Source organism: Anoplophora glabripennis, unplaced genomic scaffold (genome assembly GCF_000390285.2).
Source record: "Anoplophora glabripennis isolate ALB-LARVAE unplaced genomic scaffold, Agla_2.0 scaffold54, whole genome shotgun sequence".
NCBI lineage: Eukaryota > Metazoa > Arthropoda > Insecta > Coleoptera > Cerambycidae > Anoplophora > Anoplophora glabripennis.
In genome coordinates this window covers 388061-404170 of record NW_019416241.1, presented here as the reverse complement: position 1 = coordinate 404170, position 16110 = coordinate 388061, and the positions used below count along the sequence as shown (strand labels likewise).

The 16110-nt window shown below is 34.6% G+C and overlaps 1 protein-coding gene across 1 annotated transcript in view; it reads right to left on the bottom strand.

The window, feature by feature from the left end:
• Positions 1 to 16110, bottom strand: part of LOC108905184 (inactive tyrosine-protein kinase 7-like) — a 64604-nt gene that overhangs the window by 30236 nt on the left and 18258 nt on the right. The window contains exon 3 of the mRNA XM_018707971.2: positions 12085 to 12249. Within this exon, the coding sequence (XP_018563487.1) occupies positions 12085 to 12249 (165 nt within the window). The remainder of the gene's footprint in view (positions 1 to 12084; positions 12250 to 16110) is intronic.

Sequence of the window (16110 nt, the reverse complement as noted above, 5' to 3'; positions counted from 1 at the left end):
AAATATGGATTCGTTTTTAAACTGCCCTTAAGCCATTATCTAATTTTCTTTAATATAATTAATTTTTGGTTTACAAAATGTGCATAATAAAACGTTTATAAAGTTGCTGATCTAATAGATTTGCAATATGTTATAAAATTATTTTGATACTATTTCTTTAAAGCACTGTGTTTAATTTGTGGATCTCAATGTCAATGACTTCTGACATTGTTATCTATGTTTTTTTAAGTGACGTTTTTGTTTAATTCTGATATATTTTCTTCCCAAAAAAAACTAAGGTTTTAAACTATAGCGACTTTATTATTTTTATATTATTATTAATATTATCTTTAACGTCAATTTGGATTGTTATTGGTTGCTGTTATCTTGTTTTATGAGTTCAACAAACTTGGTAGACTGCTGTGAGAATAGAACGTCCATAATAAAACAATAAAACTTCCAGTATCCCATAAATTAAAATTTCTGTTATCCTTAATATTACGTACGGCTCTTCACAGGAATAACTCTTGAAAAGTCGTAAAAGTCTACATTACCTCATAACGGAGGACCAACTAGAGCCAAATATTTGATAGCGATTGCGTGTTAGTCAAACGTACATAAATCATATTTCATCATTCCGAAACTGTATTGCAATCAATGTATTTTGTGTAGTATAAGTATTATCGACCAAATGTAATAAATGTCTGTCTCACAACCCAAACCACCCAACGATCTATTGTTTTTAAAAAGTAGTTTATAAATTCGAAGCAATCCTCAATACAATTTCGGTCTAGCCTCTTAATTAATTGGCAGGTGATTACGATGCACGAGTAGATACTTATATTATTAGATATTGATCAATATTATCATTAATATTATCAGAACAAATATTTTCCATTCATCTAAAACCATGTATACCATAGTACCTCAAATAGCTACAAATGAAAAAATAGTTTGTAAATGTAAACTTATCGAACCTATTCGTTAATGTTCGTTTTCGAGCTACAAACTTTCACCGACAAAAATTAATGAACACCTCTGTTCGGCAGAAAACACCGATTATTCATGATTTCAACACCCCTTATTAGTCATGCCTGAGAGGGATCAGGGAAGTTAAGAGAAAAGGCAGGCCTTCGAATAATAGAATTTTCTACCTGGACATGGGTTATACGTATAACTAAGAGTTTGAAGAAAGCGAAAAACAATTACCGCTGATTACTTACTATTAGCTATTAGTTAGATATCCACATAAGAACTTTCGAAAATGTCTAAAGCGAGAGTGATTTTTGACCTTTAATTTATTAGATCTAAACGTTTTGACCCAAAAAATTCTTCAATTGCTCAATGCACACTTGTTGATTCTAATAAAAGAACATTATAGTTATTTTATTAATATCAGAAAATATCGGAAGAGGAGATAAAAATCTAAGCAGACCAATTGACTTGAACTATAAAACGATTTCCCGACAAAGCGGCGTAATCTCATAATAATTAATAATCGCTATAATAAATTACAAAGTATGAAGCATAAACAAATATTATCACATATTAAACGAGTATTTATTGTTGATCGTGCATCTGCACAATTCCTTGAAAGGCTTATAGAGAGACCGATGCCAACATAAACTCAGTAAATGGTAATATTTATCGCATAAAATATTAAGGAAACATTATGATGAATGTACTATAATTCAAATTATTAAGAAAAATACAGTGTTCAACTTCTAATTTGCCACTCTTAAAGAAGTGACGGAGATACTGATTTTAAAAAAGCTCACCACCTTTTTAAATAGGTATATTTTTTGAATAGAACTTTTGATGTCGAATAAATGTTTTAATTTCCTATGCAATTTAATATGACAGGGTCGTTTTTGTAAGAGATACCCTTTTGAAAACTTAAATGTTTATAGAATAAAATCAATAGACGATTGGATCCATAATTGCTTTCCTTGTTTATCTCAAAGTAATGTCATATTTACTGGAAGCTTAAGAATTAAAATATTCATCGTAATTCTATCATATCTTATTATATTGTCAGTGTCAAGAATACTGAGGCAGATTTTTTTCACCTCCTGATAAATTAATTTAATAATCGAACTTATATGTCTCATAAAAAACATGCGCATAAGAAAGTGAGAGACATAGATTTAATTAACAGTTGAAAATCAACATTTAACAGCGTAAGTTTAAATCTACAATGCACTGGATTTAATAGCAACCAAACGGTAACACAAACTAACAGATCCTAAGCTGCAATTTTTAATGTCTGGCGGTAAGAGGAATTTCTGTAACTCTGCAACTGTAAAATTTATAAAATAAAACTGGTTTTAATAAAAGTTGCCTGTGTTCCATTTTGCACGTGCGCTTTTAATAAAAGTTGCCTGTGTTCCATTTTGCACGTGCGCTTTTAATAAAAGTTGCCTGTGTTCCATTTTGCACGTGCGCTTTTAATAAAAGTTGCCTGTGTTCCATTTTGCACGTGCGCTACATAACTTTATTATCTTAAATGGAACACCCTGTATATTATTGCATTTTTTAATTCCTTGGTTAATATTAGGTAGAGTTTATTGAATGTACCTGGTGTTTAAAACTTACCGCTTTCGAGATAATCAGTTGTTTCTGAAAACAATTATACTTTGCTCTAGCTCTCTAAATGGGGCTAGATAGCGTCTAAACTTGCAGTTTTCACAGTTCGTTTTGGCATAAACTACTCTATCCATTCAGACTCGAAAATACTGAGACCTACATTGAATAATCTGACAAGTTGAAAAACTTTTTTTTTCATATGGAATGACCCATATTAATTGTCATGGGTGAATGCAAAATTGAATGCCCTTTCGACTGATATAAGGTTGTTCATACTTATCTTTAACAGTTTTCCAGAAAAATCAGGTTCTTTTCTAAAGTCCGAAAATGTAGCTATGTAACAGCATCAAGAAGGCCTTGCAATCCACTTTTCTCTCACATTTTATCAGGCCTGGAACTGATAGTGTCAATATTTACTGGCATGTTTAAAATGTGAATTGACAAACAAAAGTAAACCACTAACAACAACTAAAACAAAACGCAAAAGGAAACAAACTGAAACTCTGAACACAACAAGGAGAAGAATACTTAGACCGCTGATTTTGATTAATACAAATTCGGTTTTTAAAAGACTGTTCAACATTGGTCAGCATGCTGGCGTAATTTCTTGAAATGCTACTGTAATCTGTAATGCGCTGCCACATATCTTCCGCGGTAGTTGGTGGTGTAACGTAAACTTTGCTTTTTATAAATCCTCATAAAAAGAAGTCGCAACTTGTCATATCTGGACACCTTGAATGCCAACTCACTGGTCCCCCGCGCCCAATCCATCTGTTGGGAAAAGTTTCGTGTAAAAACTGACGAACCGTAGCGATATTGTGAGGTGGAGCACCATCATGTTGCATTCACATTCTTCGAAGTGTAGCTAAAGGAATGTCGCCTAACAAATCTTCTAAAGGGTTTGTTAAAAAGTTTAAATAAACTGCTCCAGTTAGATGTTGGTCAAAAAAGAATGGTCCAATGACATGGGTCACCCAAAATTGCTCCCCACACGTTCAAAGACGATCGTTGGCTATGAGTTGCTGTGTCATAATAATGGCAATTATGACTATTAACGAAACCATTTTTATAATTGTTTAGTCTCAAGTGCCCACTGACAAAACTCCAGTCTCCGCTGAAAGTCTACTTTTAGTAACTCTTGGTGTAATTGGATGCGATAAGGATGTGCTGTGCCGTGCTTTTGTAAAATCCTATGTATCGACGTTGTACTAATACAATTGTAAGGCCTTCTTGACGCTATTACATAGCTACTTTTTCGTACTTTAGAAAAGAACCTGATGTTTCTGGAAAACTGTTAGAGATAAGGTAGGTCTCAGTATTTCCGAGTCTGAATACAGTACACGTTTTGCTCACAGATGACAAGATAGAGTAATTTATACCGAAACGAACTGAAAGATTTCTAACTCTTACGGTTTAGACGCTATCTAGCCTGATTTAGAGAGCTGAAATTGTGATTTTTTTTTTCAAAAATAACTGATTATCTCGAAAGGGTAGGTAAGTTTTAAACACCATGTACATTTAATAAACTCTACCTAATATTAGCCAAGGAATTAAAAAACGCAATAATATACAGGGTGTTCCATTTAAAGTAACACACTTATGTAGCGCCCATGCGAAATGGGCCCTGTAAAGCTAAAAATACTTTCTTTACATGGACCACATGATTCCAGACAACATGATTCCAGACAACATTTATTAAAACTATTTTTTAATAAATTATTCTGCAAGTTCCTGTTATAAATTATGATGGGCAGCTTCCATTTGCAAAATGCTATCCAACAAAGGAAACATGATGGCACGATAAGAGTAATATAATGTTTTCGAATGCACGAGACTCGAATACGTAGAAAATGTGATTAATTTCGTGTGTTTGCTTTAGTTTTTAATCCATAATGGAATCTCCTTCCATCAACATAACCAGTTAAATGGGATTTTTCATCTCTTTCAACTTAATTAAAAGCTTTTAGCAAATCTTCAATATGTCCACGCAGCTCCAATTGGTATTGTCTCCTACTACACAGTCTGTCTCATATCTAGATAACCGCATTCCATTACTGAACGGGTAAGCAAACACAGTTTTGTGAATGAATTCAATCTGACTGTGCTTGACTGTCGATATTATTTTTGCCGTTCCGCACGTTTTCCCCGTACTTCCAGACCCATTGTGTGAATTTTTCTATTGATAATGCATCCCTAATAGCCCGGCTCAACATGGCCCGACGTTTTTTATGATATTTTCCGGTGTTTAGATAAGAAACGCCGCTTTTATCTGCGCTATGAACATGTCAGTCAATATTAGATTTATTTATCTTCTTACAATTATGTATTTTAATATAAGATAAATTGGAAGTGACAGGGTGTTTATTTTCGTTTCCATTACCACGAAACTCGATCGGTTTTAAGTGAAGATTGAGGTATTTATTTAAAAAACCGCTTTTGCTTAAATTTAAATGACAGAACTTCCATTCAGGTTAACAAGTTCAAACAATGTAGACAATAAACGGCAAAGGAGACGGCACCTTTCACTTTTGCGGCAGCTAAAAAAACAGCTGCGCAAATATCTAAAGCACTGCGAATTTATGTCGGCATGAATGGAACAGCAGTTTAATTTCAGGATATTAGAAGATCATCAAACAAAAACATGTGTAATAAATGGTAGAAGCAATGCCAATAAAGCGTCTAAACCGGACATGATAGTATTGGTGCAAATATTGATACAGAAAAAAAAGTAGGTAAATTATTTTATTGTTGTCATTTTGAATTCTGTTAAGTCTAACAACAGGGTAGTAGATACATTAATTTGACTTATTTAGGTGTTCTGGCCAAATATTTTGAACGCATTTGTATCACAGACCAAATAGACTGAACGATAGGTAAGCACATGTGACAGCCGCTGGAGAATCTAGAAGGCTTTGTGCAGTTAAATGTTAACGGATACTCGCTGTTTCAGTTGTTAGCAATTTATCCAAGGGCAATGTGTGGTGGACAATTGTTTTAATTTAATAGTCAGATAAGTAAAAAAGCAAATTGAAGATCAACTAATTTCAACTATTTATGCATCGCCATTATTTGGTTACTATAGTAGGATCGTATTCGATGCAAAGTAGAGCAAAAAGTTGTCGGTCTTTTGTCAAAGGAAAAACGTATCATCATTTTTAGGAAGCCCTTAAAGACGTATTGCACTGGATCTCTTGGCAGGCAATGATTTATTACTTTGCATCGAATATGATCCTACTGAACTAATCGCTATGATTCAGTTGGTAAGAAAAATTTTAATCAGTTAAAATGTTTGTAGATCAGAAAAAATATTAAAATGTTAAAATGATCGTAATTTACTATTGTATGAAGTACTTAATATAGGACTTTGTACTTGAAGAGAATGGAATCAAAATGAATAAAAAGAAAACGAGAGTGATGATGATAGGAAGTGAACAAGAAATCGTGATTATAAAAGTAGGAAATGTAAATATGCATCAAGTTGATGTCTTTCAGTACTTAGAAGTAGAGGTAGAAAATAACGGAAAACAAGATGCGGAAATAAATAGGCTAATCGATGAGACAATAAAATTATATTATACAATGAGTACAAAGTTTATAAGGAAAAAGAAATATCGCAGAAAACAAAATTAAATGTTTTTAAATCAATATATCGTCGAATCCTGACATTTGGCTGCGAATCATGGGTTCTATCGCAAAGACAAAAATGCAAGATACGAGCAATAGAAAAATGAAAGACAAAATAAGACATGTTAAGGTAAGAGAGGAATACAGTCCATATTAGAATTTATCGAAAAAGACAGTTGAGCTGGTGGAGACACTTAAAAAGGATGGATAGGATCAAAAAAATATGGCAAGCGAAGACACATCAGAAAAGAAGAAGACAACGACCGAGAACCACATAGGATCAAGTAATTGGAGAAATATTAAAGAAAATAGGAAAGAAATGGACAGAAGCAAAGAAACTGACAAGAAACAGGCAGGAATGGAAGAAATTTGTGTATAGTTAAGTGAAATTACTACCTACATCAGAATGTGGTAAAAGGGTAGTAGTAGTAGTAAAGGGGCGGTCTTAGCCTGGCAATTAGGCGGGGCCCTTTTTGCCTACCCCGCCGTCCCATCACCTAACCACTCTCTCCTCGAGCCTCCTCGAATCTACCCGACGCCCTAATGAACGCCAGGGTTTTGGTCCATGGTCTCTCACCTCAACCAAAGACTTTATGTCTTATTCTCCCAAAGACTGCACAATGTCCCAGAAGGTGGACAGAGGTGTCCTCCCCTTCTCCACATTTCGGACATAGAGGGTCCTCCTCAATTCCTATTAAACTTAAATGCCTCCTAAGTCTGCAGTGACCTGTCAGAACCCACACCATTTGGTTTAGGGCTCTTCGACTAAGGCTCGCTCAGAAGCCATCTCGTCTTGGATTAGCTAGGTCCATATATGGGCCTGCCAACACCCTCTATTTCTCCTCCAACTCTGACCTAAAGTTTGATTGGCCTATTTATTAAGGGCCCCATTAATGTTGCCTCGTGTGATACCTAAGATTGGTTCAGGTCCTTGGCCAGGTCCTTTGGACCTGAGACGAGCTAGTTGATCCGCCCTCTCGTTACCAGGGATACCCATATGGCCTGGAACCCAAACTCTACCTCTCTTCGCCTGGCCAATGACTCTAGAGCGTCTCCACATTCCTGGACAAGGGCAGACCTAGTTCTCGGGGATCTAACCGCTCTGAGCGCGGCCTGACTGTCGGAGCAGATAAAAATCTTCTCCTCTGCACAATTCCATATGGTAAAAGGGTATTTCGTAACTAAGATATGTTGCAGAAATTAGTTTCTGTATATTAAACTTTTGTTTAATTCGAACCAGTACAAAGTAGGCGTGGCTTTGCTTAGCTCTTATACCACACTTCCCCACATTTCGCTGGTTTTCAACTAAGAGGCTGAAACGTACAGTTTATCTGGTCTATAATTTGTACCTTTTAAATTAATTAAATTGCCTCAATATCGAATAGTCACAACAATACAACTATGAGGCCGACATTTGTGTTAATTTACCGACTCAATATGGTGAAATCTGACGAATATTTTCCACTCAATTGTCCGAAATTTGAATACACATAACACGAAAATAGCTGTCTTGGTAAATCAATGCAAATCACGCCTTGCACTGTTCGTGTGCCCTAGACAAATATTTCTGAGGACGAATGTTTTTCGTCTTAGCTCTGTACATAAATGTTCGCCAGCAAATATTCATAGAGTTCACAAATATTCGTCTATGCAATATATAGTCAAGATTTCAGTACCGACATATTTTATAATGTTTAAGTGATTGCAAACAAATCTAAACGGTGACACATTTATAAATTTCTGTCAGCTACATACATCACGTTAACTTCATGGATGTTGGAATTGTGTAGACAGCGTAAATCCTCCTGTTTCTTTGTTTGCGCCCATAAAATGAAGGCAAGCCATAAAAAACCGCATGAAAGATCTGATTTGTTGTGTTGTTTTCGTTTTACGTGAAGACGACACCCGACGGATGTACGGCAGATTGCAAATAGTGCCCGAGTCGACGACGGTGCCTACAACTCGTTTTTTTTTCTATACACAAAAATTTACGCTTTATTTAGATTCGTTTTTGTGTACAAAGCAAAGGAAACGCATATAAACTAAAAATAAACGATATATTTTGACAGGAAACCAGAGTCATAACAATCGGCACCATTCATAAACTTACTTAACATTAAGATTCCACCGAAATTTTAGGGTTATTTTTAATTCACAACATGTGTGTTGAGTCTTTTAATGCACTTTTTATAACAAACAAGCTGTAAATGACCCCCGTTAAATTCGGCTGCCGAAAAGGGTACTGAGTAGGAGCAGTAATAAAAACTGGAAGTGTTGAATTGGTATTAAATTTTTTTGATAAACTGAACAGCAATCATCACAAACTAAAAGTCAATGCAGACCGTACTCACCTTTATCATTTTTTAAATGTTTCATGTTTACAAGGTGTTAACGAGCTTATATCAAAAATGTAAAGGAGTGAAAAAGGAGTAAAAACTGAGTTAATTGATGTCACAAACTTGTATCGGAAGTGTAAGGTCATAGAGGAAAAGGCTAATTAAAAATGTGTTTACAACTGTTTTGGAACTGCTGAAATACATGTATTTTATCGCGGCGAGTACTTACAAAAAATTCTGTAACACCTTTTATGAGTTTGCAGATTTCTTATGAAGCCGGATTGTATTAGAAAGTCAGTTTGTAGTACATTGTTGTAGTGATTGCTGTGCTGTTTTCCGAGAGTACATTTAATAGCCGTTTTCTTTTGAAAATGGCGCAATTATTTAGCAATCGTGAATATTATATGCTCCTAATTTATGGAAAAGCAAACGAAAATGCCCAAAGAGTTTATCAAAACCTTATATCAAAATGTAGGCAAATCTAATACATATTATGTTGCTTAGAACTTGATACTAACGACTTGTTCAATACCGCGTCATCAGAGAATCAATAAAAACCACCTTGCTCACCACCCCCCTTCAATTTTAATGAAATTAATAAAAAGTAATGAAAGTTCTCATTCTATACATACTTTAAGTTTACAATACTCGTCCGTGCAGTACGTGGCAATTTGCCTGACACGGTACTTTGAAGTTTTTTTTGAAAATTTCCACCTGAAACGCAATTGTTCGGGACAATTGCTATATCACACAACCATTCCTTTCAAACAATTAATTAACAAGCGTTCAAACGCCGACTGCCGCTGTATATTCGGTTTTTAGCAACGAAATCGAGGATTCTATGTTGAACGACGCCGACGTTTGTAATGAACGCAACGAATATTAGAAGCCGAACTTATATAGCCAATGACTCTCCATGTTGACTGCAATTGTTTCATAGAAAATAAATTGAATTTTATGTCACTGAACGCATGGGTTAAATAGTTATTTTGTATCCGTACCTACAGGACCCATAATTGGGTGACAATAGATTCGTGAGTAGCTCAATATGTGATGTAAATATCGCTGTTCGAAGTGTTCAAGGACCGTTAGCTGATAACTAGAAACCTAGTTATACCAGAGAGAAAGGTAACATAGGTTTTGAATTCGATTCCAAACTGTTTTATTTTATATGGAGCAGTCTTTAAACAATTCTGCTGGAACCGACTTCAGAAACTTTACCGCGTTACTTTCAATTTTCTCAGTTTAAGCGCAACGTATTCCTCTTATGGGTAACTTTATTTTTGGAGACATTTAGAAGCCAGTATGAATCAAATCTGGAGAAAAGGGTGCTATTTTATATATCCTGGTTTGTTTTCATGGCCATAAACAGCTGTTTCGGTAGCAGTTTTATTCAGATTTAAAACAAAATTTACTGTTTGGACACTATTCCACTGATGTGACTCTGATTCCACAACGAATCAATAAATTCTGATGAATTTCAAGTCGTATCTGTTACGCGTCTGAAAGCAAACAGCAAAAGCATGTCAAGGTTTTTAATTAAAACTGCATACACAACAAATACTATAAAATGTACCCCATACTGCACAATACCTTAAGATGTCAACGTCGCCTACTTAGGGTATACACCTTGAGTTGACTTGCAGACACCTGTAGCAGTTGTCAATGCATGAACAATCTCCAGACTAGTTGCTACGTCTTGTAGTCTTTGGTCTATTTTTCCTATCCCTGAGTTTTGCAGAGTCATGTCGATACTAATTTCAGGTAGTTCTAACTCCCTCATCAATTCAAATTATTTCGATTCTTTTGGATTTCTATTGCGTCCCTATAGAGTCCTGACCATATTTCTCTTTCAATATAACTCTGGTATTAGTTAGTTAGTTCTGTATCAGCTGTGTGCTCTGTAATTACTGTTTTCCTGGACTGTTGTTCTTCAAGTCACAACTTCTGCTTCTTTAACTTTTTACTTATGTGTCTTCTTGATTATCCATTGTATAGCTCAGCTCATCTTGGGAAAGGATGTATTGCAGATGGTATTAATATATTTCCTTAGGAGCTGCCTATTTTATAAGTACCTACGTCTTTGCATATAGGACAAATAAGTTAATGCCACTCCTCCTCACTCTCCTTGTCTAAGGACAAAGATTATTGAACTATCCTATTCGTTTATTATAAGAGCAAGTCGTAGGTGCTGCACTTCCTCATCTAAATGTTGTGGCTTGCAGATGAAACGTGCTATCTATCTGTGTGAGTTTCTGTATAGATTTGGGCTTAGCCTGGTGCCTTTGCTTTTGCCTGGTGTTTTATTGAAAACGACACCAAGGAAATACAGGGTACCACGAGTTCAGATGTATGACATTGATGTGGTTGAACAAACTTTCTATGTTGTTATATCCACAGGACCAAATAGTAACTGTATCACCAACTTTTCGCTTTAGATTTGCTGGTTCAAAAGCTTTCTTCTCGAAGGTTTCTATGTGGATATGTGGAAAAAACTTGAGAACAAGGGTGAACCCATAACTGCTCCTTCAGTTTGTTCATAAAACTGGTCCCTAAAGGATAACTTGATCCATCTGGTGTAAACTTTTGTCAAGTCATCTTTGTCTTCTGCGATGAGCCTACGACGAATTTCTTCCGAAACTTCTTTCATTGGCACTATCGTAAATAACAACTATACCCACTAGGACATCTGCATCTGGTTGCATTCTTTTGATCTTGTCAATAAAATCTCAAAGGCAATAAAGTTGAGACGTTCTTGAATCACCCGAAAGAAAATCCCTATGTTCTGTAGGAATGCTAGACACTCATATCGCAAATGCCACCTTTTTTTCATCGTTTTTGATTGTTGTTCTTAATCTTCTTATACGTTTATCCTATAGTATGTTCTCCACTTTTGATATGTTTTTTATTTCGTGAACGATAACAGTTGCATTTGTTTTGGAGACCAGGAATATGGTTATTTTTTCATTTTATTTCGTTTCCTTCATGGTTTGGACTTCTTTCGTAGACGGAATCGTCTTCGTAACACGTGTGCTATTTCAGCTCTTATTCTTTCTGCGACATCCTGAGGGAGAGCAACATGTAAAGAAGTCTAAACCAACGACGTGGAAACTGGTGGGAAATAGAGCAACTTATAAGTCGCAAGAATACAATTATTTGTGGTAGCTATCTGTACCTACCACTGTGCATAGTAATAGGTTTAGTCGTAGTAATAATATCTGTTTTAGTTATCTTATTTACCAACTTCAGTTAGCTGCATAATAGTAACAAAATCACTTACTGGAAGTTAATTTTAAAATTCATCAAAACATACTGATCATAACTGATATTACTCATTGTAAGAAATAATTTGCTTGTAGATAGAAGGTATTTAAAATAGCTGCGTCCTATTTTAATTGTATTTTTTAACAATATAGTTAAATTGGAGGGTTTTTCTCAAAGCAGAATGTGAAATAAAACATAGCAGTGCATAGTAGCTATTACGTTTGTTCTGTTTTCCCATTTTCCAACACAACTTTATACACTCCATAACAGGAATGAATTAATCAATCATACTCACATTGAATGTTGATGGAGGCTGCGGAGCTGGTGATCGGGCTGGACTGTCCCGTGATGTCCTCGGCAATGCAAGTGAACTGGCCGGAGTCTCTCTCTCGGTCGACGCGGGTTATGTGCAAGTTGCTGCCCTGCTGATAGCGGCGAGTCGTGTTCGGTATTTTCATGCCTGTCAACAGAGCGGTCACTCTTTATTAGGACGGATTCTCGACGAAAGCAAAACAAAGAAATACGCGGTGCGCTGAACAGATCAAGGACAGACGCGCATTTGTTTGCTTTTTTGTTGGACGGGAATAGCGCTACGTTTAGATTTAATGGAAGTACATAACAAGTTTACTGGGACAGCGGAATTTCCTACGGATATTAAATTCCTCGCACAATTAATTTCATAAATCTGCCAAAAGAAATTAAAAATAAAAAATAAATAAGTAGAATTACACATTTCTTTGGTACATTTGTAAACAAGTGTTAATGTTAGAGAAATATCTATTCGTTAAAAGTTATTTGGCCTATGTTGTGAACGTGGATCTGTACGAAATGTCTTCAATTTTTATTAACAGTGGAAGTTTGCGTTGGATTTGGATTATTATTGGTTACATTTCAGTTTGTCCAGGTTTCTGTATGTTATGGGGTTTTCCGAAAACGTGTCTTCCTGTATGGGTATTAATTGTTGTCATATGGGGTACGGATAAAGTGATATAAGTTGGTTGGGCCATCGAAATATTCGAAGTGTGAGAGACTGTCTAAAAGATTGATTTTGGTTAAACGGTTGATTTGTTCGCAGATGGTTGACTTTCTACTATTATGGATTGTATATAATTTTGGAATTGTTTTCTTTCCGATACGAATGCTAAGGGATACGTACATTAAAACCACGATCTAAACTTGATTTCTGATAAACCAAGCTCAAGGTTTATTTGACTTTATTTGAAATTAGCTCATCGAGTTAAAGCGGACTGATATCAAAGAGAAACTGATATTGTAATATTGTACTAAAGCAGATTAAAGTTTCTCGTTTTTGATGGTTAATAATTCTGAAAAGATCATTCTTTGAGATTTCTTAAGTTGCTTCATTTTAGAAACAAAGCAGCTGCAGGCAGCTATTCCTAAGAACCTTTCTTTTTATTTTGAAACTGAGAACGTGCTTTTCAAGAGATGTTGTTTAGTTATAATACAGTGTGTTCCACTAGCTCTAAATATGACAAATTTGACACATAGTAGTTGGGTTAAATTCGACATTTTTTTCCGTTATAAAAAAATGGTGTAAAATGATGATAAAAAATGAAAGAATTTGTTAAATTTATTTAAAGATGTCTATTTGGATATCTATTGGAACACCCACATACAAAGACAATATCTGAATACTCTTCAGTTGTAAATAAATGCATTTTTTATTTAGCATTTATGTGTCAAATGAATAAACAAAATGACACAAATAATAATAATTGTTATAGCAACCATCATATTTATTTATCTGGCTATTTTGGTACTTCAAAACAAAAACGAATATAAGGAAAAATGTTTGAAATTAACCCAGCTACCAAAACTGGTAGAACACCCTGTATACCTTCTATCAAACTTTAAATTACCTACCATTAATGAAAGTTCTATTATATGTATGGTATCAAATTATGAAATAAGAGCGTTAACCATATATAAACGAGAATCGATATTTATCGATACCATTCCGTTCTGCACTTCTAAAATTTTGTATTGAAGTCTCCGATTCCAGGCAATCAGTTTGTCGTTAGATTATTTAATGTGTATAATAAAGCTCTGCTATAAAAATATTTGCACCTTTTATCTAATCAGTTTTTTTCTGTTCATTACCGCCTTTTATACAAACCACTGCGGCAGTTTGCATTGAGAATAATTTTCATGATGCTTGCGGATTACCTGGGATTAAGTTTGTCTGCAACCGCTTCCCATTCTCTCATTTACTTGGCAAATACTGCCATCCGCAAACAATTCAATTCGGCAATTTCGGAAACCAAGTTGCTTCTTTGAAACATCAGCATTTCTGGAGGTTAGATCATCAATGTTGAAGTTTCATTATTATTAAAGATATTTGGATGATATTAAAAAGTGTTGTTTAATAATATAGCCACACAATTTTTTTTTTCATATACTTTTTACCCCTGTATTTTGATTCGCTGAAGACGATGGAATCATCCGAAATTCTGCATGTCAGGATTTTTCCTTAATCTCAAAATCGGTGGAAATTTCGATTTTTTGTTAAAATAGTTAAGATTTTGAAATTAGTACACAGGCATGTTAATAGAATCAACCTGTTTATTCCTGCACTTTTTTCTTTAAAATACCTCTTTGTGGAGTTACAGCAATTTTAAATCAATTTTGAGTATCATTAAAATGCCTGTAACTCCTCAATAATGTATTTTAGAGACAAAAGTGCAAGAATAAAAAGTTTTTAATTTAATAATGCTCAAAATTGGTTAAAAATTGCTGTAACTGCACAAGCAGGCATTTTAGAGAAAAAATTGTGGGAATAAAAAGTTTTTATTTTGATTGTATTGATACGTCTTTGTAGTTTAATTTCAAACCATTTTAACAAAAAAATCGAGACTTCCACTGATTTTGAGGTGTTTTTGAGGTTAGGGAAATATCCTGCTGTGAAGGAGTATTTCTCCATCACTCTTTTTGTGTACCTGTGTAATTAGCATTTAAATATGAGACATTTTCAGGAAAAGAGACATGCATTTTCTACATTTTAGGAAAACGTATTATTGTTCAAATCAAAATTAGCTTAGCTTGTAAGGTAGTTAGCATATTTAGTTAACTAAATCAGGAATTTTTTCCCTGTATAAGTGTTGTAAAAACGAATGGTAATTTCGAAAGAGGATCACTTTCAATCTAAAATAAGAACTTTATTATTTTCTATTATAAGAAACAGCTTATGATATTAATAAATTGACACATTCTGTCAATAAGATGGGACATGTATCAGGTAAAGTTGTTTATCTGAAATAAAATTTAATACAAACGAAAAACAAGAAATGCAAAATTAAATTTAAAGACTATTCTCGAAATAATTTCCATTTTGCTGCAAGCATAACCTAATACGTCTGTTGAAGTTATAACGCACTCACACAAACAGTTCTTGGTTATTGCGAAGGTCATCTGCTGCCTGAAATATTCTTAAGCGTAGTTCTTCTAAGGAGGCAACAGCAGTGGCATAAACAATACTTTTTATGCGTCCCCACAAAAGAATCCATAGGCGTTAGGTCAGATGAACGTGCAGGCCAACAAACAGGGCCATCACGACCACGACCAATCCAGCGATTCGGGTAATTTAAATTTAACGATTCAAGTATTGTTGGAAGATTTTCGTTTAAAAATCTGAGATACTCGGCCGCTCCAAGCCTGTGTGGAAGAATAAAAGAACTTACTAGAATATTTCATACAATTCCCATCCAAACGTTTAACTGAAATTATGTTGACATCTTAAAACAAATATTTCATGAGTATTTTCTTCCGACCATGAATGAACATTATGAATATTTACTGCACCTACTCTAGGAAAATTTGCTTCATCGGTGAAAAGTATATTCATTAGGAAATTTAAGTCATGCCTGGAAATATTAATGTACCATGGACAAAAATCCACGCGATTAGGTAAATTAGGGTGATTCAATTCTTGCACAGGTTGATGGTGAAAAGTGTATAAAATATTTTCATGAGCTACATTCCACACAAGACTGTGAGAAATTTGCAGTTGCCTGGACACCTGTCTCGTGCTTGTACCGCAGTCTTGTTCTAGATGTTCCAGTATAGTTTCCTCAGTTTCAACAGTTCGGACATTACGGCTTCTTCCGGCACCCTCATTGTCATATATTCATGTCGTATCATCATGTCCACATAAGTATTCGTAATTGGAATAAATATTAATTGCCATAATTATTCTGATAATAAATTAATCAATTGGTACTAATTATTGGTTGACAGAAAGTGTCAATTTATTAATATGATAAATAACAATTTATTTGTTGTAACATCCGTCTACTTTATTTTT